Source organism: Phasianus colchicus, chromosome 6 (genome assembly GCF_987193195.1).
Source record: "Phasianus colchicus chromosome 6, bPhaCol1.hap1.1, whole genome shotgun sequence".
In the NCBI taxonomy this organism is placed as follows: domain Eukaryota; kingdom Metazoa; phylum Chordata; class Aves; order Galliformes; family Phasianidae; genus Phasianus; species Phasianus colchicus.
The window spans coordinates 9,587,078-9,610,695 of NC_143441.1; the positions used below are offsets into that span (position 1 = coordinate 9,587,078).

The 23,618-nt window shown below is 38.3% G+C and overlaps 1 protein-coding gene across 3 annotated transcripts in view; it reads left to right on the forward strand.

Annotated features, from left to right (window-relative positions):
• Positions 1-23,380, forward strand: part of GLB1 (galactosidase beta 1) — a 44,807-nt gene extending 21,427 nt beyond the window's left edge. For all 3 annotated transcript variants that reach the window (XM_031590386.2, XM_031590387.2, XM_031590388.2), the window contains 11 exons: positions 274-454; positions 1,242-1,300; positions 2,141-2,262; positions 2,368-2,408; positions 3,683-3,795; positions 6,816-6,890; positions 11,710-11,799; positions 13,422-13,535; positions 14,367-14,498; positions 17,908-18,147; positions 21,945-23,380. In XM_031590386.2, coding sequence (XP_031446246.2) covers positions 274-454; positions 1,242-1,300; positions 2,141-2,262; positions 2,368-2,408; positions 3,683-3,795; positions 6,816-6,890; positions 11,710-11,799; positions 13,422-13,535; positions 14,367-14,498; positions 17,908-18,147; positions 21,945-22,205 — 1,428 coding nt within the window. In that variant the 3' untranslated portion in view covers positions 22,206-23,380. The remainder of the gene's footprint in view (positions 1-273; positions 455-1,241; positions 1,301-2,140; positions 2,263-2,367; positions 2,409-3,682; positions 3,796-6,815; positions 6,891-11,709; positions 11,800-13,421; positions 13,536-14,366; positions 14,499-17,907; positions 18,148-21,944) is intronic.
• Positions 23,381-23,618: the final 238 nt, after the last annotated feature.

Genomic DNA, 23,618 nt, shown 5'->3' on the forward strand with positions numbered 1-23,618 from the left:
TTGTTCAATTTTCTTAGTGTTTGACTGTAGCAAAAGCTTTGAGCTGCTTATTTGAATCTCCTTGCAGTGATTGCTGCAGTGTGAGATACAGGTGAGAGGGAGGAGTGCCTGTAAGTGTTCCCTTCTGTTATTCTTCATTTCTGGAATTTTAAATGGCATTTTCAGCATTACTGTAAAAGGAAAAAGAGACTTGGATTTAAACTTGCAATTTTTGGCTTTAGATGCAAACGAATTGGTTACTTACTGCTCTGCTGACTTGTTTTTACCGTGCAGGTGGAAAATGAGTACGGAAGCTACTTTGCTTGTGACTATGACTATCTGCGTTTCCTTCTGAAGATCTTTCGCCAGCATCTTGGGGATGAGGTGGTGCTGTTCACAACTGATGGTGCAAGCCAGTTTCATTTGAAATGTGGAGCTCTTCAGGGTCTTTATGCGACAGTAGACTTTGCCCCAGGTTGGAGACAGCTGTTTGTTACCAAAAAAGTGCACACTGTCACAATTTGCTCTGACATGGGCCTGAAGGATGTGTTTGGAAAGTGTTCATTTGATAGAAGAGGGAAGTTGATGCTGTGAACATTCATATACTGCACAGACTTGGCAAAATAGGCTTAAAGCACAAGAAACAAATTCAAAGATAAATCTTTCCAATTTCTTTTGCATTTGTGACTTATGTATGTTATTCTCTTTATAGTCAAACATATACTTCTAGTAGAAATTTATTTTTTTATAAATGGATTGAAATCAATAACTCCTTCATGTGTATCTTTCATGTGACAATGAGCTACTCATAGGAGTAGTTATTTCTGTTTCCTGTGTTTTAAGCCACTAGGATTGCTCAGAAGTGAAACTCCTCTTTACAAACTGCCTGACAGGGAAAGACTTCTTCCCCATCTTCTTGCTACCACAACCCCAGGGCAATGTGTTCCAGTGACTGAGTAGTAATTCTGACACATCTCAGGGTTTTTGGTGCCAAGATGTCATTCCCGAGGAGAGCTGGGTTTTCAGAGGATGTACCTCAAAAACAGAGATGTGCATATATGCATGAATTCACGTGTGCATTTTAAATAAGTTCTGCAACTTAAGCACTAGAATGAAGCATATTGATTCCTACATTTTCCAAAGTTTCTTGTTTGTTTTTACTAGACGTTGAAAGGGAGGTATGGCACTTATTCCAGTAAAAAAAAAAAGAACTGAAAAAGTCAGGGATATTGCAACTCAATCTTACTTCTATGTGTTTATAGGTGGAAACGTCACAGCAGCATTCTTAGCTCAAAGGAGCAGTGAACCTACAGGCCCTTTGGTATGTCTTTTAATTTACATTCTTATATCATTCCTAATCTTAATGATTAATAATAGAGGAGTTGACAACAGTTTCTTAGGAACGTTTACAAAGGTGTCATTTCTAAGTCAGTCAGAAAAGCTGAGCAGAGGAGCTTCTGTGAGTTTGTCAAATCCACACTGAGTGTTCTACAGATATTCTTTTGGTCCCAAGAGATACCAATTTTCAGTATTTTTCCTTATAAAGACAAATGTTTACATAGCAGCGGAAACAGTATGATTAGATGCTTTAGTCATGTATGTGGGTGGGTGGAAGTTAAAAAGCAAAATTAAAAGGGCAGGTTAAATGTTGCTTCCTGTTTTCGGCTACTCTACATCTTCTACCTATAATGGGATGTGAGATTATTGGAAACCATTTTGATAAAGAGAGAAGACCCTTTAAGGGAACTGTTTCTGTGCTGTAAAATCATTTGGGATGCTACTTGAGTGTTTGGAAGATTTATTTTTCATTGCATTTAATATAATCTACAAATATTGCTCTGCAGAGAATGTATTTGTTCCATCGTTTATTTTATGCCAACAATCTGAAACATTCAGTTTAACAGGTTTGAAGGAAATCTGTGTTCTTTAGTACTTAAGCAATGATTTTCGAAGTGCATGTACAAAGTTATTGAAAAGATAGTTTAGAGTCACCTACTAAAAAAGACTGATTTAAATGTATACTCTGCTGGATTTATAAAAGTTTAAAAATAGTTAAAATGATTTAAGGTACCTTTTTTCCTTCTCTCTTACAGCTAGTAACCGAAGTCCTGTTGCATTCTGTTCTTGCACCCTCTTCATATTTTTCCCTTCCTCCTTTCAGGTTAATTCTGAGTTTTATACTGGATGGCTGGATCACTGGGGGCACCGTCATGCTGTTGTACCCTCACAAACTATAGCTAAAACACTTAATGAAATCCTGGCACGTGGTGCCAATGTTAACCTGTAAGTGTGCCTTCAGTGAAGGGTAATTTGGGATGATTTTTTTTCCCCCCAATTTCTTCAAAACCTGATTAAAGTGATGGCTTTTTTTGTTTTGATTTGTTTTAGGTACATGTTTATAGGTGGAACTAACTTTGCCTATTGGAATGGTAAGAAATTATTTAAATTAATCTTATGATACAGTGGAGCTGCTTATGTGTTAAACAGAATCATAGAATGGCCTGGGTTGAAAAGGACCACAGTGATAATCTAGTTTCAACCCCTCTGCCATAGGCAGGGTCACCAACCACCAGACCAGGCTGCCCAAAGCCACATCCAACCTGGCCTTGAATGTCTCCAGGGATGGGGCATCCACAACTTCTCTGGTCAACCTGATCCAGTGTGTCACCACCCTCTGTGTGAAAAACTTCTTCATAATATTTAACCTCAACCTCCCCTGTCTTGGTTTAAAACCATTCCTCTTTGTCCTATCGCTATCAATCCATGTAAACAGCCTTACCCCCTCCTGTTTTTACACTCCCTTCAAGTATTGAAAGGCCACAATGAGGTCTTCCTGGAGCCTTCTCTTCTCCAAGCTAAGCAAGCCCAGTTTTCTCAACCTTTTTTCATAGGAGAGATGCTCCAGCCTTCTGATTGATTTAGTGGCCCTCCTCTGGACCCGTTCCAAGAGCTGCACATCCTTCTTGTGCTGGGGACCCCATGCCTAGACACACTATTCCAGATGGGGCCTCACAAGAGCTGAGTAGAGGGAGACAATCGCTTCCCTCTCCCTGTTGGCCACCTCTTTTTTTAATGTAGTCCAGGATATAGTTGGCCTTCTGGGCTGCAAGTGCACGCTGCTGGCTCATGTCCAGCTTCTTGTCCACCAAGACATCCAAGTCCTCCACAGGGCTGCTCTCAGTGAGTTCTTCCCCTAGTTTGTATAAATACCTGGGATTGCTCTGGCCCAAGTGCAACACCTTGCATTTGGCCTTGTTGAACCTCATTAGGTTCATATGGACCCACTTCTAGTAACATGTTCTGTAAAAGTGTAAGCTGTGCCTGCCTTCACATGGCAAAAGATGATTGCATGAGCAGTTCTCTGGCTATTGCCAGCATTTTCTGCTAAACACATGGTATTTTCCTTTGCAAAGGGTACTTTTGCTTTACTCAATACTGTGAAGCAATTGAAACATGAATAAATTTGCTTCTCTTCAGAGTATTTCTGAAGACATTATCACAGCAGTGTGAGCTCAGAAGGATGTTGTTCTCCGTAACAAATATATTCTCAGTGCTGAATCCCAAACACCAAAGTCTACATCGAATCTAAAAGTACATAGGCTGGCTGTGTTTGGAGAGAAATTCAGAAAGTTGATCCCCTTGGGAAAGAAAAACACAACTCTTTCACCATTTTTATTGATTATTTCTTCCTGACTTCTTTTAGGTGCTAATATGCCTTATATGTCACAACCCACTAGTTACGACTATGATGCTCCACTAAGCGAAGCAGGGGATCTGACTGAAAAATATTTTGCCTTGAGGGAAGTCATTGGTATGGTGAGTATCCCTAGTACATGTTTAGAATGGTTCTTCAAAATATCCCAGGTCTGCAAACTCTCTTGCTCTTGTGTTGATTACTGTTTTCTGCAGGAAAAAGCAGTGAATTAGAACAAGGTCACTAGGCCAACCCAATCCCTTGTGAAAAAGGAGTTTCACCTCTCTGTTTTTTTTTTGTGCTGTTCCTAAGATTCCCTCCTTACTTTCAAAGGAGATACAGTTGCAGGTGTGACAGTAGGATGATATACCTCTGTTTTTTTGCTGGGTTTGTTTTCTTTCAGTTTGAGGTCAGTAAGTTGAATTGGCTCAGTGAATCAGAGGAGTGCTGGCAGAAGGGGAGCAGAGGGACACAAGAAGCATTTATCTGGGAGTAGAGATGGAGGACAAATGAATAGGAGTTTTCCCTTGCTGCGTTGATCAGACACTCAGTTGGCTCAAGCTGGTCACTTGATGTCAGCCTGATAGCACTGCAGCTCTGTGCTTTGGCTGTCTGTCTCCTGTAGTTCGTGTTGTTCTTTTGAGTCTTGTAAGTAGGAGCATGATTACCCAAGAGAATAAATCTTGCTTTAGAGATGCCACAAACTGTAGATAATGGGTGGGACCAACTTTGCCTTTGTTGGCAAAGATGCCAGCAAAATGTTTTGAAGTGACTCTACAAACTGAACGATCTCTACAAACTGAAGTGTGGAGTGAAATATGTAACCTGTATCTGGATTTTGAATAGACTTGCATTGGAGGCCACTCAGGATGAAGTCCCTGGGAATCCTGAAGCTTATACTCTCTTCTCTTCCTATTGCATGTCAAAGCATTCCTATTCATTGGGAGACACTCTTTGGGTTGAGAGTAGGTCTCCTGAAGTTATATTATCTTTGGGGTAAAGCATGCCTTTATCTCCCCACCCGTAAAAGGCCGGGTGTGGAAAGTTTTCTTCCATTTCTCCATTATTGCTCAGCTTTACATTGATGGGATAATTTTGCTAGTCTTTTGAGTCCTTTTTATCTTAGGCTGGATACAGCTTTTTCTCAAGAGAAAAATTCCCAAGCTTCCTGTTTTGAGTTATTTTCTTCAAGGCAAGATCTCTATCAGAAATGTAAGTAGTGTTCTAGTGTGGTGAGGTAGTCTTGATAAGATCTTCAGTGTAAGTTAAGATGTGTTAGGTCATTGTACAGCTTTTTTGGTGTGGTTTGTTTTTCTCTTCCATATCCATAGGATCTTGCTGAAGGCTTCCTGTCTCTGCTATGTCTTCTCACCTTGTAATATGTCTACTCAGTGCAGATTGAGCTGATGTTGATGAAAGAAAATGAAGTTGACAATAACTAACAACTTCATTCAAAACATTATCTGTGCTACAAGATGAACTTATTTTAATCTTGAATCTTAAACAGTTGGTTTCAGTTGGTTAATAAATGTTATAAAAGGGAAGAGTTTCAGTCAGTTGCTGGCAGTATTTTTACCATTTGGGCTAAAATTTTCTACTCTGGATTTCTTTTCTTGGACAAATATAGTTTTTGTTTGATTTTGGTGTGATGTTGTTGTCATTTTTTTCTTTGTTTTTAAGACTGGTTTGATTATTTTCAAATACAAAGAGGAAGACATAAAACAGTTACCAGTAATATCAATTAGTTTTTAGTTGAGTTTGACATGGAGATACTAGGAATTATGCTGCTATTTGTTTAAAAAGCAATCAGACCAACTAAACAAACAATAGGTTGTCTTGGTGAGAGGAAAGCTTTTGAGCGTTAGTTTTATGCTGCATATACCATGTTAAGGCCAACAAATCATGTTTTGCAAAACCTTAAAAATTAAAATCAAAATCCCAAAGGAGAATGCCCTTTGAATAAATGAAAGAATAGGTGGGATGTAAAGCAAGGAATAAATAATGGGAAGGAAGAGAGAGGGAGGTGGTATGGGAAGAAGGTTGTAGGCTGAGAAAGGAGGGGGCTGCAGTGTGTGGCGGAGTCGTTGTCTAGATTTACCTTTTTTCAAGGGTGTCCAAGAAGATCATAGACCTCTCTGTAGGAATGCTGTATGTGATTATTGCTTGAGCTGTGGGGCAAGTAAGCAGAAATCACCTGGGAGAGTGTTTCCCTGACAGGTTTCCCTGTGTTGGATAGGCAGCTGGATAGACCAGGAGCAGAGGGAATGCAGTGAGAGTTGCTCATGAGTTTATGGAGCTGTTGGGGAGGCTATGGTTTCTGTGGCTGTGGGTTTGCAAGCTTCAGATCTCCTTGGACTTTTTTTCTTTTTTTTTTTTTTTAAATCACTTCCACATTTATTTCTACGTTAGCTTCCTGCTAATCTAAGTTTTTCTCCAGCCTCCTTTTTCTCTATGAGCCACTAGGGATTAGAGGGTGCCTAGCAGGCTAGTAGCAGCTAACAAAGTTGTTTTTCTACTGGCTGTGAGGTTTTCACAAATATTTATAAAATAAACCTGCCCAGAAGGTAATGGACTAGCAGGCATATGTACACATGCATGTGGAGTATAATAACGCTGAAAAGAAAAACTAAGAAGGTAATAATTTCCATATGGAAGTATTGAAGAAGAGTGGAAGGATCAGATGGAAATACTGCCCTACAGACTTGGAGAAGGGTTAACTCAAGCTCCACTGGCTCGTGGATGACTCCAGGGCTGACAGAGGTGGTAATGCATGCTATAGCCACAGGAGGGCTCCAAGAACGCTGTGATTCTGTGACAGCTTCTTAGTTTGCTGTCTTTTTTATTTTGGGGGGGTTTTGCTTTTTTATTTTTTACATTGTTATCTTGAGTTCAGCAGTTGCAAAAAAAAAATAAAAAAAAAAATCCAATCCTGTATTTACTGCAAGTGATCCAATCAGATTGGTTTTTTGTGAAGCCTCCCTCTGAAACTGGGTGCCAGTGTAATCCATTAGCACAGGGGGACTATGTACTTTCAGCTTGAGTTCTACTTCCATAAGTTGTAAAATGAAAAGCAAGAATTCAGTTAAGAAGTTTGTATTAAAGTTTCATGTATCTTTTTTTTTCCCCCTCCTTCTCTTCCTAGTATAACCAGTTACCAGAAGGTCTTATCCCTCCAACAACATCCAAATTCGCCTATGGGAAGGTTCGCTTGCAGAAGGTAAATTGGTATCTGTAATATGCTAAGTGTATCTTTCTGTAATGCTGCCTGTTGGCTTCTTTTTTTGATGTGTTTGAAAGTGTCGTGACAGTCTCTAGATATCATACAAAATAGGAGGGAAAACCTCAAAAGCAAGTTTTCAGGAAGGGTAGGACAGAGCTTGGGAATTAGAAACCATGCCCTTGCTGGAAAATAACTATATGTTATCTCAATATAAAAAATGATTTTTACTACCTGCCATTTGTGCATGAAGTTTTACTAACCTAGAAGTAACACATTCTTAGCAGAATAGAGTCTTAGTTGTCTGAGAACTGCTGTATAAGTAATGTAGCAGGAGAAACGCTAGCGTAAGAAATATGTTTCTATAGTTGGTGATGCCTCTGGTGGTAAAGGAATAAGTGGTATCTACGTATCTTTTAGGTAAATACTTTGAGTACTTGAGAAATTTGAAAATTGAACACTTCTAATGAATTGGAAAGTCTGGTCACTATAGTTTCTTCAAGAACTGCGAAAATCTGTAACTAGTGAAAGAAACTTCTTGCTGAAGGAAAGCAAATGGAAGTCAACCTCACTGTATCTTCTTTGATAACTGACATGTGACTGATCAGCACATGAGTAGCTGGGACTTGTCCATAGCAGCATCCTTCATGGTCAGAGACAGTTTTATGAAACGGTTGATAACTTGTTTCCTGCACTGGGTGTAAAATATGGTCTAGGGGATTAAAGGAGACAAGCAGATTTGAACTTGTCTCTATTCAGTCTGCTGCTTCCAGTCAAACTGTTTGGAGGTGGAAGATTACTGTGATTGCTGTAGTAAATACTGTAATTCATAACAGTTCAGTTTATATTTTGTATGCTTAATTTGGCAGCCGCTGTTCCAATCCACAGTTTATCTGATCTGTTACTTCACTGCAGCTGAAGTGTTGGAAAATCTGGTGCTGATAAGGCTTTGTAGATGTTTTTCAAGTCATCCCACACAAGTGGTGGGCAGGAATCAGTTCTTTGAAAAAGTGACACAACTTTTGAATTTGTCACAAATTTATATCATTTTCAGCAATCTCTGCGTATCTTTAGACCTTTTGGGTCAAGGTTGCCATATGAGGTTTCACTGAATTGGTTACATTTGGTAGTGACTAATTTTATACTGTTATCTGTACACCCACCACTTCTGCTGCTATAGTGGGTTGCAGGCACTCAGGAACCTTGCAATTAGATTTTGCCTCTGCTCTTTATCATGACTTATGCCTTTCAGATAGGGCAGTCCAGTTTCATGGGAATTATGAATTTTCTCTTTTCTGTCTCCAAGAAATGAAAGCTGCAAAGCATCAGGGCCAGAATCCTGTCTTACAGATGGTCAAGTATCACAGCTTTGACCTGACCATCACACTGGAAACTCTGTTCCTTTACCTTCTACCTCCAACACTTCCTGCTTGCTTGAGGGGGGTGTATTTTATTCTGAACCCAACAGTTCTAGAAAGCAAGATGGCATTTCTAAGCTGTCAGGTGTGAGGTTCCAGTCATTTTCTGTAAATATATTGCCATCTGTACTGAAAGCCTCCAGAATTGTTTTCTGGTAAGAAAGTTGTTTTTCCTCTGCAAACTCACTGTTTAACTTCAACTGCTGTTTACTCCTCTGCTTAGTTAAAGTGCAACACAGAACAAGTCACAAGTCGCAGAAGGTTGTACTGTTCCTGCCAAAGCTGTCCGCTCCTATTGTGACAAGATTCAATGCCCCTTGTCTAGAGAAATCTGAATGTATTTGGGTGACTAGGAAATGTTGGAAATAATGTAACTTTGCTTTGATAATCAAGGAGTTGGACTCAGTGATCCTTGGAGATCCCTTCCTACTCAGGATATTTTATGATTCTATAATAGTAGTCTTCCCAGCTGTAGCAATTTGCACTAACAGTGCTGGAACAGATACAATGTGAAAGCTTCACTATGCAGTTGGAGTTCAGCAGTTAGTTGTGTACACTGAGCATCAAATCCACTGCTATGAACCAACTGCTGTGACCTTTCTGCAGAAAGAAACAGGGAACGGACACCAGAGTATTTTCAGTGGATGCATGGAGTACTTTACAGAGGCTCATGTAATTTAGAGACCAGGTTACCCTCTCATTTTCCCACAAGATGTTCTGGGACAATTCAGTGCTTGATCAGCAGCTCATTACCTGTAGTTGAAGAGGAGAGGTTTTTGTGCTACTATTACTACTTAGATGTTTGCAAATAGGTTTCCCTAGCTCAAAGTAATTTGGGAACTCAGCCTAACTGTAAAGAAATAAAACAATAAAACATTCTCACCCATCCCTCCGCTGTTCCCTTATCAGGCAGGTGTTCATTTTGAGCTGCTGAATGATTTTAAAGAATTATTCTGGAGGGAAAAGAAAGGGAGGACCTATTAAAAAATAGACCTAAGGATGCTGCCACTGCTATGGAAGAGGACAGAAAAGCAAGCAATGAGGAAATAGCTTGTTGCAGTGATAGAAGAGAAAAATGTATTGGTGGTAGGGAATGAAGACAGGCAGAGGTTCAATAGGAATATTCATATGAATAGGCTCCCCAGGGAGCTGGTTGAGTCACCATCCCTGAATGTGTTTGAAATCTGTTTGGATGTGGTGCTCAGGGACATGATTGAGCAGAGGGTTGTTGGAGTTAGGGTAGTATGGTTGAGTTGTGGTTGAACTCGATGATCTTGAGGATCTTTTCCAAATGAGCAATTCTATGATTCTAGGTAGAATAGCAATAGATAGGCTCAAGAACTTTGAGCAAGAAGGCAGAGCTTAAGACCCAGAATGTTGGAAGCATTCTCTGCAGATGCAAATGAAGGTGTCTTCCTGCCCACAGTGTGTCTAGTGGCCTTGAAGGCTTGAGAACAGGTGGTAGTTTCTGGTCACCACTCAGGGGGCCCTGAGGAGTGTGTGGTCTCAGTGAAATGCCTGCTCCAGCACTGTGGCCTGCAGACTTGTAGATCTTGTAGTCGTGCTTGCTTCTTAGGCTGTGAAGAGCTTAAGTAATAGCTATGAATATGGTAGCAGGCAATCTGAGAGGTTTGAGTCAGGGACAGAATTTGGGGCACAAATAGTTTAAGCAGATAAGATGCTGCCAGTATACCACTGATACCACTTCTGTTGCAGCTGTTTTCTTTCTTTCATGTTTGGCCTTTCACTTTGGTTTTGAAAATTTGCTCTGGAGGATCAGAAAGTGTTGCTGTTATTTGTTAGTCATCTGATTGGTTTTTTGTTTTGTTTGTTTGTTTCTGCACAGATTATTTTTAGAAATTCTTGACCAAGTTCCAAGTTGGTAATTTTTTAAATTTACTGTTTCTGTTATGATAGTAATTGTTTGCTGTGTAGTAATCAGTGGGAACCTGCAGCAAAAGCAGACCTTGATTTTTGTTTTGTGCACATCACTTAAGAGTGATAAGCTTAATAAAAGATTGCAAAGAAATGAGTTTCTAGCAACCGGGTGGATAGGTCAAACACATAACTCACTCACTTGTGGAACAGAAGTCCCCTTGATATTGTAAGCTTAGAAGAACTTCAGACAGGCACATCTATAGGCTAATTCTCAGTTCACGAAGGTCCAAAGCAGCACTCATTGCCTGTTAGTAGGCTATTCAAGTGACCACAAATGACTTAATACCACTTATGTCCATTTTTAGTTTTATTGTCCACCTGTAGCCTAGGCTTTTAATACTTGTAGATTTGTTCTTTAGTTCCATAAATCTTATAGTATCTATACAGAGATGCTCATTCCTTGCTTCAAAGCTTTTGGACAAGATCCAGTGGTTCAATCTGCCATGGCGTACTGGATCCTGCAACACCTGTCCCCATCAATTTGGGGAATTTTACTCCTTGAAAGCTGATTGTCATCTTAAGTGAAGTGTCTAAGGTGAAAATGTAGGAGAAAGCTACTTTCAGAGAAATTTGGAAGCCATCATTTGACAGACAGCCTTTTGCCTCGATGAAGGTGTTTAGCTGTGAACTACTGAGGAAGACCCAACCTTCAGGTAGTGAAGGTGTTGCCCTTTGTGTGCTTATGGTCTACTCTTGCTCTCTTGTTCCTAGTTAGAGCTAAGTTTGTTTAGATCTGTGTCTACTACTGAAGAAATACTTGTAGATGCATAGATGATTCATGATTACTTCTGTCACATATAGAAGGATTTTAAACCAAGCAGTGTATATTGCTATATATTTTATTATTTCAGCAGTTCTCTTTATATGTACTGTACAAAAATTTAATATCTCCATTATTTCGTTAGCCCAAGAAATTTGTATTGCTGTGGATGAACGTAGAGATAGGCATTTACAATAAAGAAAAAACTGATTTATTTTTATTATTATTATTTTTACTGTCCTTTTTAGTGAGTATTTGAAAGCAAATCTGCATTTGGGAAGTACTGGGATGCCTTGTGTATAATTACTGTAACAGGGATGGTACTTCTAGTAAAACAGACTGAGATCTTACATGAACAGTATAAATGCTTTTGACTTCTTGAGCTTGTTAAATATTAAGCATATTGGTACATCTTGAGTACCAATATTCACATTCATAGTTGATTTTCAGATAGGATTGTGGATGAGCAGAAAACTTGTATAAGCACAAACTTAAGTTGCAGATGGCAACAAAAGGCAATTTAATTGTATGTATGTACCTTCCTTATTCAGCAAGGTAGTTAAGCATGCGACTAGCCTGTACTTTTTTGCTGGTCTTATTAAAATCAGTCCACTTATTTATATGTAACACTAAGTTACAGCCTTAAAGTTTCTAAAACCAAGTTACATTTAGACTGAATTTTACTGCTTTTTCTGTGCTGCAGGTGGGCACTGTGGTGGAGGTTCTTGATAGGCTGTCACCTTCTGGACCAGTGAAAAGCACTTACCCGTTAACTTTTGTTCAGCTCAAGCAGGTAAGGATTCCTCTGTTAGGCATTTTGCAGTTATTTGAACATCCCTCCATTGTATGACTGCTCTTATGTCCAGTGTATTACACCTTATTTCAGCACAGGAAGTAATAGTGCTGGAAGGGATTTTTTGGATAGGAGACTTTTCCGTATTTGACAATCCTACTGTTTTGCACTCAAGATTTTCTTTTCATGAGTGTAGATATATGCTATATATATTTGTTTCCTCACCTGCTGTCAGAGTGAGAGCAATGGATGAAAAATGCTTTTTCATGAAGGTGAGGGATCCTGGAGTTGGGGAATGCAATCCATTTGACACTTTTTATGAGACTTCTACCTTTTTTTTGTCCTTTTCTTTTATTAAATGCTAATTCAAGAGAAGATGTGGTGAAGGAGAAATGTTTTGTGTTGAAACTCACTTCCCAGGCCATTCACCTCACTGGCTGATAAGAAAAATACATAACTTTGTGTTTTGCTATAGCTTCTGCTGACTCCCACTCTCCCCTCTGTTATTTTTCTCTGTTTCTCTGCATCAATCTCCCCGTCAATTGTGGTGACTTCCGTATCTTCCCCCACAGTGGAAGATCTTTCCCTTGCTGCTGAGTGACAATGTATTTCCATTAACAGTATATGGCTCCCTTCTGTGCTGAATTTAACAGAGACTGGAACATGGGTGCTAATAGCCTGTCAGATGCATTTCAGCAGGCGCCTGGAATGTTTTCTAAGGCATTAATCAAGTAAGGGATTGAAAGTTCAAGTTTTTCGTTTCTAAGACGCTAATAGAGAGGTGCTAGAGAAGCTTCACTAAGTAGTACGTTGTAGTAGAACGTATTATCTAGTTGGCCTTTATTTCATCCTCTGTCCTTCCCACCTTTGAACTCTGTTTAGGAAAGCTTCTGAGACGGCATTCGGTTGAGCTGCGTAATATTTTCCCACGTTTTCTTTTCATTTTTCTGGGTACCCTGTTACAAATGTAAGGTAAATGTCATAATGATAGCGGACTGGAAATGGTTTACTTTCCCTTCTTCCTGCCATCTTCTAATCCAAATCTTGAAGATAAATGGTTTTGTGGCTGCTGACAATATGCCTTTTTTTCTTGGTTTTAATTTGTGTTTCACTTTGTGATGAGAAAAAAAGATCAAATGACTGGGACTTCTATTTACTGCTGGAGAACTTAGTGAAAAATATTCTGAAATGTTCCTGATAATTTGTAAAATAGGTAATATTGACCTGATGAATGTGTTGGTTGACAAAGTGCTCTTTGTTATATGAAGTCAGTTATGAAAAGATTTTTCATCTATTTTTAATTGATCGTAATGAAGAAATCATACTGTTAGTCATTAATGGTTTGGTTTTTTTGAGGAAATACAAATTTGTAGCCAAAACTTTTGTCTTTTATAGTTGCATAAATTTACTGATGAACAATTCAAAATGGAAACTGGAATTTACACACATCACTTAAAAGTCAAAGTGAACTCTAATCTGAAGCTGGTATCTCTGGTAGATGTTTTCTGAAGCAAATGAAAGTTTTGTTTCAGCGTGAGTACATTTTACTGCATGACCACAATTGAAGCTAGAGAATAACTTAGTTGATTAATCTGGGGATTTTTTTTCTTTCCTTTTCTTAGTATTTTGGATTTGTACTGTACAGAACGAAGCTTCCAAAAAACTGCACAGAGCCAACACAACTGAGTTCACCTTTAAATGGAGTCCGTGATCGTGCCTATGTCTCTGTGGATGGGGTAAACACTGTTTGCTGGTCTCCATTACTATTACAAGTGGCCTTCATGAAAGATATGAACACAATCTGCTTTTTGTCTCCTTTCTTCAGCTTACCAAAACAACTTTATCAAATAATATCATTTAATAAGATGAAGAAAGTATATAGTTGATTTGTACTAAACGTTTGTAGTAATGTTTCAGAAATTACAAAACATGATTTCCATTTTTGAGGTACTTGAATGTTGATACACATTCATGACATCAGTGAAAAATAAGTAGGAAAAATTACTGCTTACTTGAAGTTTTTTGATATACATACATACACACACATGTATGCACAAACACTTGATGGCTGGCTGCAGCGTGTTCACTGATGTTGCCATGTCAAGCTCTTCTTTCCTGATGTGAGAATGGAAATAAGTAAAGCTAAATATTGATGTAAGCTTAACTGGGACATGAATCATCTCTTAATCTCTGACACTTACAACATCTTTTCAGTTACTAGATTAATGTTTTGTGAATCAAGTGCAGCAAAAGCCACTAGAACTTGAAAATTGATTTAGTTGACTTGAACTACTGAAATAGATGATTTCAGTTGGATCAGTGTGACCAATGCGACTTGTACATCTAGCTGATGTTCTGAAACATGAATGTTTACATACCAGGTTTTGGATTGTTTGTGTGTGAGTGCATGCTGGTGTGTAAAAGCAGGCAAGGAAAACATTTTATTTAACTTTCATTTGTTTCTTACCTTCACCCCTTTCTGTTATTCATGTAAATTGAAGAGAGAGATGGTAGAGGTTTTTTGTTCAATGATTATTGTTTTCTTCTTTTTGGTGCAATTCAAATAGGTTCAGCAAGGAGTCCTTGAAAGGGACAAGTCACTAATGATAAATATAACTGGAAATGCTGGAGCAAATCTGGACATCATAGTAGAGAATATGGGCCGAGTCAACTTCGGAAGATTCAATAATGACTTCAAGGTAGGGAGAAATTTTAAGATGTGCAAAACTGTTTGGATAAATCCAAAAATAAGTAGGAAATCTGTCTAGTCTTGGTCCTGCTTAGCAGCTTGTGAATCCTGAGGTTGTATTTCTGTGTGTATTTATGTGTGCACACATACTTTTGTGTATCTTTCTGTGTCCCATTTCATTTGTCTGTAGTGTACTCCTGCAACATTTTCAGTGCAGTGATGTGAGGCTGTCTTGCAAATACTTCACCATGCCACGTTGCCAGTTCAGGTTTGGACTGATTTTATAGAGGTAATCTTCAGAAAGCTTCCAAACACTCTCAAAACCATGCTATGCTTTGGAGCTGTCACCTTCTGCCATTAGCAGAAATACCACAAAAAAAAAACACTGAGGAAAGCAGGGGACGAAAAGGAAAGTTATCTGGTTTTAGACGTAAGGGGGTTCCCAGTGCTGAGTGACATTTTCTAAAGAAAGGGAGAGAAGTGTTATAGAGGCCAGACTGATGTGTTTCTGCAGTGTTCACGGCATGCTATTTTATTTTCTTTTTCGGTTTTTGATGTTAGTAGATTACAAATAGTATCAGGGTAATGACAGAAAGCTTTACAGTTAAGTTGAAAATGGCAAGCCCCAAACTGCACAAATCTATTGTAAATAGTCATTAGACTTGGCCCAAATTGATTTGGCAGTGTTCTTTCACAATGTTGGTCAAATGTTTGACTGTACAGATTAATAACTGTCTGGTGACTGTGGTTCCCTTTGGTACTGCAGGTGACACCAGTTGGTGGAAGCCCATGTTTTCTCTCAGTCTAAATTCTGTCTGTGAGCTGAACTGAGACTTGTCCAAAGTGTATCTTGGTTAGATTGGATGCAACAGCAGGAGAAAGTTAAAACGTCATGGGAATGAAGACATATGCTGAACTGTACCACTGAGTTATTAACCAAAGGCACGTGTGCTGTGAGAAAGCAGGAAGAGTGTATAAATCTTACCTTCCTTTGCTGATGAGATTCCAAACTCGGATTGAGTTTGGGCCTGTTACAAAATCCAGTTTAATAGTGAAATGTAGATTGGGAGGAGTCATGTGAGATCACCAGCAGGCAGAATCACCTGTTCTCACACTTGATATTTGCTGCTGTGAGAAGGATGGGCATCTTTGCATTGATAAAGAAGTATCTGTTGTTTATGGTTAAGCAGCAGAGAAGGTTTGATTTAAAGGTGACTAGTTGACTAGTTATCAAGTGTGTTGTGATGTGAATTTCTAGGTCTATCTCCAGTTATTCCAAGACTCTAGTCAAGGCAAAGCAACTTAGATTTTAGGATGTATAAAGTCTCTGAATTAAGGTATCAATATCTGAGTATTTTCTGTGTTTCTGACATGCAATTTCAGAGGGTAGAATTAGTGCTTAATAGGACTGTCATTTCAAGTCTCTTTACTCTTTTTCTGAGTGGCAAGAGAGTAGCTAGTTCCCCAGTGTTCTGCTTTCATGTAAAGGCAGCAGCAATGTTGTTTTTATGTTGATTTATTTAGTAACAGGCCAGGTGATAAGGAAATTTATGTACTTGTTGCTAACCTACAGTAATATAGTAAAGTGTTAGAGACTGGAGTAGGGAGGTGCTCAGTGCTGCTGTGGTTAAGCTGAAATTCACACTTATACCAGGGTTCCACCTTTTCAGAGATAAAGTGAAAGCGAATATAGTAGATGTCCACTGTGAGAATAAACCTCTAAAAGCACAGTCCTTTCACGCAGAAGAAGGAGATATTGTCCATGTAGCTTTGGAAAATGTGTGTTGCTTATTCCCATAGGTTCCTTCACAAAGAATACCTTAAGGCAGATATTCATTGTGTTGATTTTTGAAAATGGGGAATAATTTTACCTTGCTTTTAGATATTCTATGGCTTCAAAAATAACATTAGGGGAAGAGGTTTCCATGTTGTTAAGCCTTGGACTTTCAAGGCAATAGGGTAGCTTTTCTGAATTTTGTTCAGCTGCTTTTTCTCACTTTTTTGAGTTTGAAGTGGAACCTGGCATCTGTCTTTTGGGAAAGAATCTTAAGCAGATAGTGGTTTTAAAACATCCTGCTGGTAGAGGCCTTGTTGTTGAAGGAAATGTAGGAAGGAAGAGTGTGGTTTCTGGGTTTTTTTTTTTTTCTTTTTTCCATGCTCACTGTTATTTATATCTTTATTTTACTTGGGAAATTCATATCCCTGTCTGATCTCTTGCGTGTGCATTCTTATGCTGACCAAAGTAAGAGTGCTTTTAGGCACCTCAACTCATTTGAAAACCACACCATTTTTAACACCTAAAGGTAGGTGAGAACAGGTTAGAAAGTTTTGGCTAAAGCTTTGTTTCATTACTCCAAGTGATTGTCAGATAAAGTCTAGGAGAAGAATTCTGCCACTTAACTCTGTGCGGATACTTTATTTTCATGTAAGAAAAAGAAGTTCTTGTTCTGCTTATACTGATCACTAGGCTTGTGATGTCAGTGGAATGTTTATTAGACATCAGTACAGACGCACTATGTATTGTCAGCCCTCCATGATAACACAAAATGTGTTTTTGCTTGTGCCTTTATTCATGAAAACTTCTTGTTCCTGTTCATCTTGCAGTGCTTGCAACAGAACTTCAGTTGTACTGAAAAACAGCTTCTATACAGGGTCTGTTCAGGCGATGATATGGATGTAGCAGAATTGGCTTAATTCCTCATTTTGCAGTGAAACGGCTTTAGAGATCATTAAAGTAACACAACTAAGAAGTGTGTTCAGGAGAAACTTCACATTCCTTTCACCCTTTTTAAAGCATTATATGGATGTAGCCTTGCCTTTTGCATTCATTGTGTGACTACCCTGGTGTGCTTCAAGACTGCACAGAGTTCCATGGAAACGGAAACAGGTTCTATGTGGGCTTGAAGCTGACTGTAAACGTAAAGTATTTCACTGAATCGGGGTCATGAAGCATGTGCATTGATTTTGTGATACTGTACGCTAGCTGTAAAAGGTTGTAGGAAGTAAATACTGCTTTCTCTGCCATTGTGCAGGTTTATATCTTGAGTCAGTGACTCAATGTTACCAAATCTCTAGATGCTATCTCAAAACTTAAGCTACACGACCCTTTTTCTGCTTTTTATTAAGTCCTGTACTATTGAATCATGTTCATATTAAAGAAAAGTAGACATTTTCAGTTAATGGGGAAAAAAAAGATTGAAAGAGAGACCTGGACATCAGAGAAAGCTCAAAACTTTGTAAAAGGAACAGCACTTTCACAGAGAATAAATTCAACCTTTATTCTTAAGCAGAACTTATAACTTTTTGAAGCCCAGATACTTGTCTTTCCATCTTTGACTCAGAAAAGTTTTTATTCCTGGTTTATAATTACATCTGAATAACTTCAGTGTTGTCTTTTTTTTTTTTTTTTCTCTTCCTAGGGTCTAGTTTCAAATTTAACTCTTGGTCAAGATATACTTGTTGAATGGGAAATCTATCCTCTAAATATAGATGGAGCAGTGAACCATTTCATTCATGGCTACCCTGGCGAACCAAAGAGATCTGGTAGCAATCCACAGAGTTACGAAGCACCTGCCTTTTACACTGGTACACTTTCAATTCCTGGAGGGATTCCAGACTTGCCTCAAGACACCTATGTTAAATTTCCTGACTGGACAAAGGTACAACTTTTGCTGTTAAAACTTGAAGTCTACTCAGACAGCTACTAAAACTTCTATGGAAGGTCAAAGTCCACCTTTCTGTGGCTTGGTAGGAGTATGTTGTGGTCAAATATATTTGAATGACTAGGAAGTGGATTCCTTGGTTGAAGTGAATCTGTAGGTAAACCACTAAGAGGAGGGAAACAAAAGGTACGTAGTACTGGTCTAGAAAAGGGCGAATGAAAAAACAACAACCAAGAGCAAGAAAGCTGAACTGACAGACTACTTAGAAATGCTGCATTTAGTAGTTGTGGGTTGATTTTGTTTGTTTGTTTTTGTCTCAGTGTGGAATAGAAACAGCTTTTTGGAACGAAGGAGTGTATATGTGCCTTGAGATAAAACTTTTTTTTCCTGCAGAAAGTGAGATGCTAGAGGATACTTTTCTGGTTATGTTGTTTAATTAAAAGTAACTATAACGTATTTGTGGAGCTGTATGAGAAACTATGGATCCTGTTACAAAGCGTAGAGAGAGTTGGGTACTGCTAGAGTGTTCGTCAGTATGGATCCAGACAGTCAGTAACACTGTCTTCTGGTGCTTACCTGTGGCTGGACTGAATGGGTCAGAGAGCAATGCCACAAGAAGCTTGTGAGCAGGTGTCCATTAATAGGAACTTCTGACAGGGTTGGAGTATAGCTAGAACAGAAAAGAGTATTTTTTCAGGGTGCTGTGTTTGAGACAGCGTGCAAAATGGGTGAGGACCTATTCATGTTGCTGATGGGAGACATGGAGGGCAAGAATGTGTGAACTGAAACATCACTCCCTTTGGAGGCCTCAGGAATTAACTCCAGACATCAGAGTGATGGAGTTAGGTAGCAAAGTTATTTCTTTCTGAAACACTTATTGCTATTAAAGCAGTGTAGGAGAAGTTGCTGGTGATGTGTGTACAGCACTTTAGTGGTTAACAAACTTTCCAGTGTGCAGAAGACTGATTCATTGCAGGCTTTTTGTGCTGCCTGCACTGAGCTTGGATGAGGAAGTCTCATAGTCTCTGTTTCTGTACATGTACGTATCTTGCACAATCACAGAATAAAATAAAAATACAGTTATTTGCACAGGAGCTGGAATCTGGAACTTTTGCAGTAAATTCTGTGACGTAATGAATCGCAAACCATCTTCCTATCTTTGAAAAGGCAAATGTGTCCAGGAATTCTTAGGTGTCAGTGGGTATCTTTTCATCTGATCTATTGAATGTAAACTTCTGCTTTATGTAGTTGGTATACCCTCTGAAGAGGTCAAAGAGAAGAGATGCCAGACAAAATGTAAATATGGTTATTGGATGGATCCTTCAAGCTTTGTATAGATTTGACAAAATAATAAGGTACACAGGACTAATAAGATTGAGGTGAAAGGTTGAGTCTGGGGAGAAGAAAGACAGAATCTTGGACTTGCAGATAACTCTACCAATGAGCAAATGCCTACTAAGGCAGAGGGCTGTAAGAGATTAAATTCCGCTGAAGTTCTGCTGGATATGGGTCTTAATTCCTTGAGTGACACTGCATAAATTGCTGATGGCAAGGTATGGAGAGGAACTCTTAATAGGATTAAAAACCCAGGTGTTTGTGTACTTGAAAATCCACACAAGCAATGCTTGTTAAGAGAACATGCAGTTCTTAGTAGCATCCTACCTTTGCATATTAAGACAAGGAATATGACATGCTGGATAACCCAGAAGATGCTGCATTAACAGTCATGACCTGTGTTGTAGCTCACTCGCCTTTGGTGTTCTTTAAAACCTTTCCTCTTAACAAAACTTCCTCCATTCTCACTTTAGGAAGCATGGTGTTCCTAATGGGACATGTTGCTGGATATATGGTTAGATTTATCAGATTATTATTAGTTTTTTAATCTGAATAAAAAAGAGGATTTGCAGTTATGACTGTTCTTCATTTCTGCGGTATCATGGGTTGTAATTGCTGACCCTGATAGAGGAAATCTTGTTTCTGAAGATAGACATTCACTCCTTGCCTGTGCTGTTCTTGTTTTAAATGTCAGTTTGGAAATGAGAAATGAAGTTCATGATTTTACTGGAAAAACAAGATTAAGATCAGAAACTAAGACCTGTGTGAGCCTACCTGCTGCATTAGAACTTTAATGCAGCTGATTCCTACGCTAAACTCCTACTTCCCAGAAGGTTACACTCACCCTGTCTATTAGTCTACTGTGTAATAAGTGCATTTGCAAATTCATTTTGTGTGTTGGGTGGGCAGCTTGTGTTAATGTCACATTTTATGATAAAACTAGTATAGAAGTGAAGTAATAAACTTGATTTTTAAAAGCTTCTCTTGTCCTAAAGGACAAGATGTATTGCTTGTATTACAAACAATGAACCAAGATGAACTTGATTTAAATATGAAAAAAAAGTTTGAGGTCAAAGTTTATTTACCCCTTGGCATGTAAGATTTAGGATCTTAAACGGTGGTAATGGATACAGAGATAAAATAATTCATCTGTATTGACAAATATACCAGCTCCTTAAAAATGTATCTTTCAAGTTTCATAAAAGCTGTTTTAATAAATACTAGAAAAAAGAAAGCAGAAAAAAATGCCTCCAAAACACCTGAAACAGTAAGATTCAGTATATTACATTTGTGCTTCTGTAATTCTTTAAAGTATTATCTGAATTTTGGCAATCCTAGATTCAGGTTATTTTGTAATTTTTATCAACATACATAAATGCCATGACTACATTTCCCCTGCATTCAGATTACTAAAGTCTAAAGCAAGAAGGAAAACACAAATTAAATTATCTACTCCCATCTTCTTCCTTGGCTGCTGAACCCTTTGTGAATCGTCCTTTTCATCATGTGTCAGACACTTAAGAATAAAAGCAGATGGTTTGTCCAGATCAGCTTGTATCTTTTCTAATGAACAGTGCAGTTCATCTCAGGAATCCATTTGCAGTTTTACTGAACATTTAGCATCTCTTCAATGTCAAAACATCTGGAAAAACCTATATTTGTTTCACTGCAGTGTGTACACTTTCTGGTGTATATACGACTGTTTTCATTTTTACATTATTTTCTTGCTTCCCATTTTTTATTTGGGATGTTTATGATGTTAGAACAGTATTTCAAACTGTTAGGGCCACTTCTATTATAAAAAAGTAAAGAGTTTGGATGCTGAATTAACCACAATGTCATTGAATTTGCATTAGTGCTAGCAAAACCTCAAAAATTTTGTTTCAACCAATGTAAAATACCTTTGTACTGTAATTCCACAATTTCCTTAGTTCCTTAGTTAACTAAACTATTAAAAGTATAATAAACATTGGTATTTAATGTGCCTGGGCAAGCTGTACATCTTATTTTCTAAAATCATGCAAAGAAAAGAAGTACAAAGATAATACAGTATTGCATTTTGCATGTGGCCACAGAAGAATTAGAATCTGATTTCTTCTTCTGCAAGTCTTTTCTCTCTTCAGCAATCAGCTTCAAGCAAATACAGTTTTCAGGGCTTGTTTTGGTCTGAGACTAGTTATAAAATTCACTGTTAGAAATCTGCAACTCTGTTTTCCTAAGGACTGTCATATCTGGAAAGACTGCAGTATTTGACCACTTCATCAGCAAAACATCAGGGAATTTAGATTCAGTTATTTCTAGCATTTTCTTGAACAGATTTTCTGTCCTGGTGTCCTATCAAAACGAAAGATCAAGAAAACTCACTTAGGATGCAAAGCATGTTATGCTTTAAAAAGTTCGGTCATTTGGTCATTGTCAAATCATTAAAACTTCATTATGTTTTCTTTCTCTTTGAACAGGGGCAAATTTGGATCAACGGCTTTAATCTCGGTCGCTACTGGCCAGCCCGTGGCCCTCAGTTGACCCTTTTTGTTCCAAGGAATATACTTGTTTCATCAGTGCCAAACAACATAACAGTGTTGGAGCTGGAGCATTCTCCATGCAGCACCCAGCTGTGTGAGATAGAATTTGTAGACAAACCTATTATTAATGCAACCACACAGTACGAAGTTGATGCACCCCCTCTCTTTGTTAGAGACATGTGGCTGAGCCATCTATAATGATTTGAGTAGTTCCTTACCTTCCCCCTACTTTGCTTCCTGTTTCCTTTAAACACAGTTCCCCTTTTTTAAAGAGTCAATGTTAATCAGTACATTGTCTAGCTGAGACAGCTTTTTAAATTCTTCAAAGACACTTTTTTTAAGCTGGCTGGAGTTGAATACTCAAATTCTCTTGAAAAAGAAAAGTTGTAACTTCAGAGTTTGCCTTGGACTGTGAAACTGAGCCCATCTAGAAGATAACTGTAGCATCAAAGTCTACTAAAAATGTGCTCCTGTAGGCTGTTCGCATTACAGAAACCCTTTTATGATTTTCTTTTGACTGTCTTTTGCAACTGGAGAGAAGCCTACAAAAGGGCTGTACAATCCTACAGGCCTGCTGCTTGCTCACGTGGCCTGGCAGGTCAGTGCTGCCAATGGACTAGACACTTGCAACTCACTTTTTTATTATCTATCAGATATATCAGAATCATTTTAGTCTACGCTGACAGCCAGCATTGAGTGGACCTCCTTTTTTTTTTTTTTTTAAACTCCATGCAAATTGGTTTGTTATGGGAGCAGTGAGAACAACTGTGGAAGAGAGCACTCATGCAAGCTGATCCGTATAGCAGCAATGCAGACTGTGGAGAGACCTCATATTCTGTTTCTGTCCCTTCTGTAAAGCTGATTGACTGCTTCCCTTTTGCTCTCTCCAAAGATTCTAATTAAGTTGACAAGTACTAGGACATACGTGAAATTTAGGTTGTTTTGGTTGGACCATAGTCTTTAGTTAACTTATCTGCAGAATGTAGTTGTAGAATTCTTTTTAATTGACATGGAACAGTTCTTTTTTATAGGCTAGGACCTTGGAGGAGACCTTGGAAGAAAAGGGTTTTAAGTTAAAGAATTTGAACTCTTGTATTCATTAATTCATGTCTTCTGTTTTGTTCCAGTAAGCTGGTAATCTTTGTAAGTGCCTGTTATTTGCAAAGATATGCAGTTGATGTCACAAAAGCTGACATTCTACAGCAGATTGAATTGTCTCTTTAATTCTTAGGGTTTTGTTATCAATCATGCAAACTTCTTGTGAGATTTAAATAACAAAATATTAAGATAAAAATATTGAATATTTTCATAACCTGAGGTTGTTCCCTTTAGTTTTTTTTCTGACATCATTAAAATGGTTCTTTAAAATGAAATCTTTCCTGTGATTGCTTGGGAGTGAAAAAGGGGGAGGTCGAAGATTGATTTTAAAGTGTTGTGTAAGGAATGAAGTTGTAAAGTCACTGTGAACAAAAAGTTCTTGTTTATGTCTGATTTGTTTCATTATGAAGATTTGTGCAAAGTAAAGCAAATGAAAGTGGTTGTAATGGGCTGGGTGGTCTCCCAAGGTGCCACTCTCTTCTGAGTGTCAATGCAAAAACATGACTCTTTCTT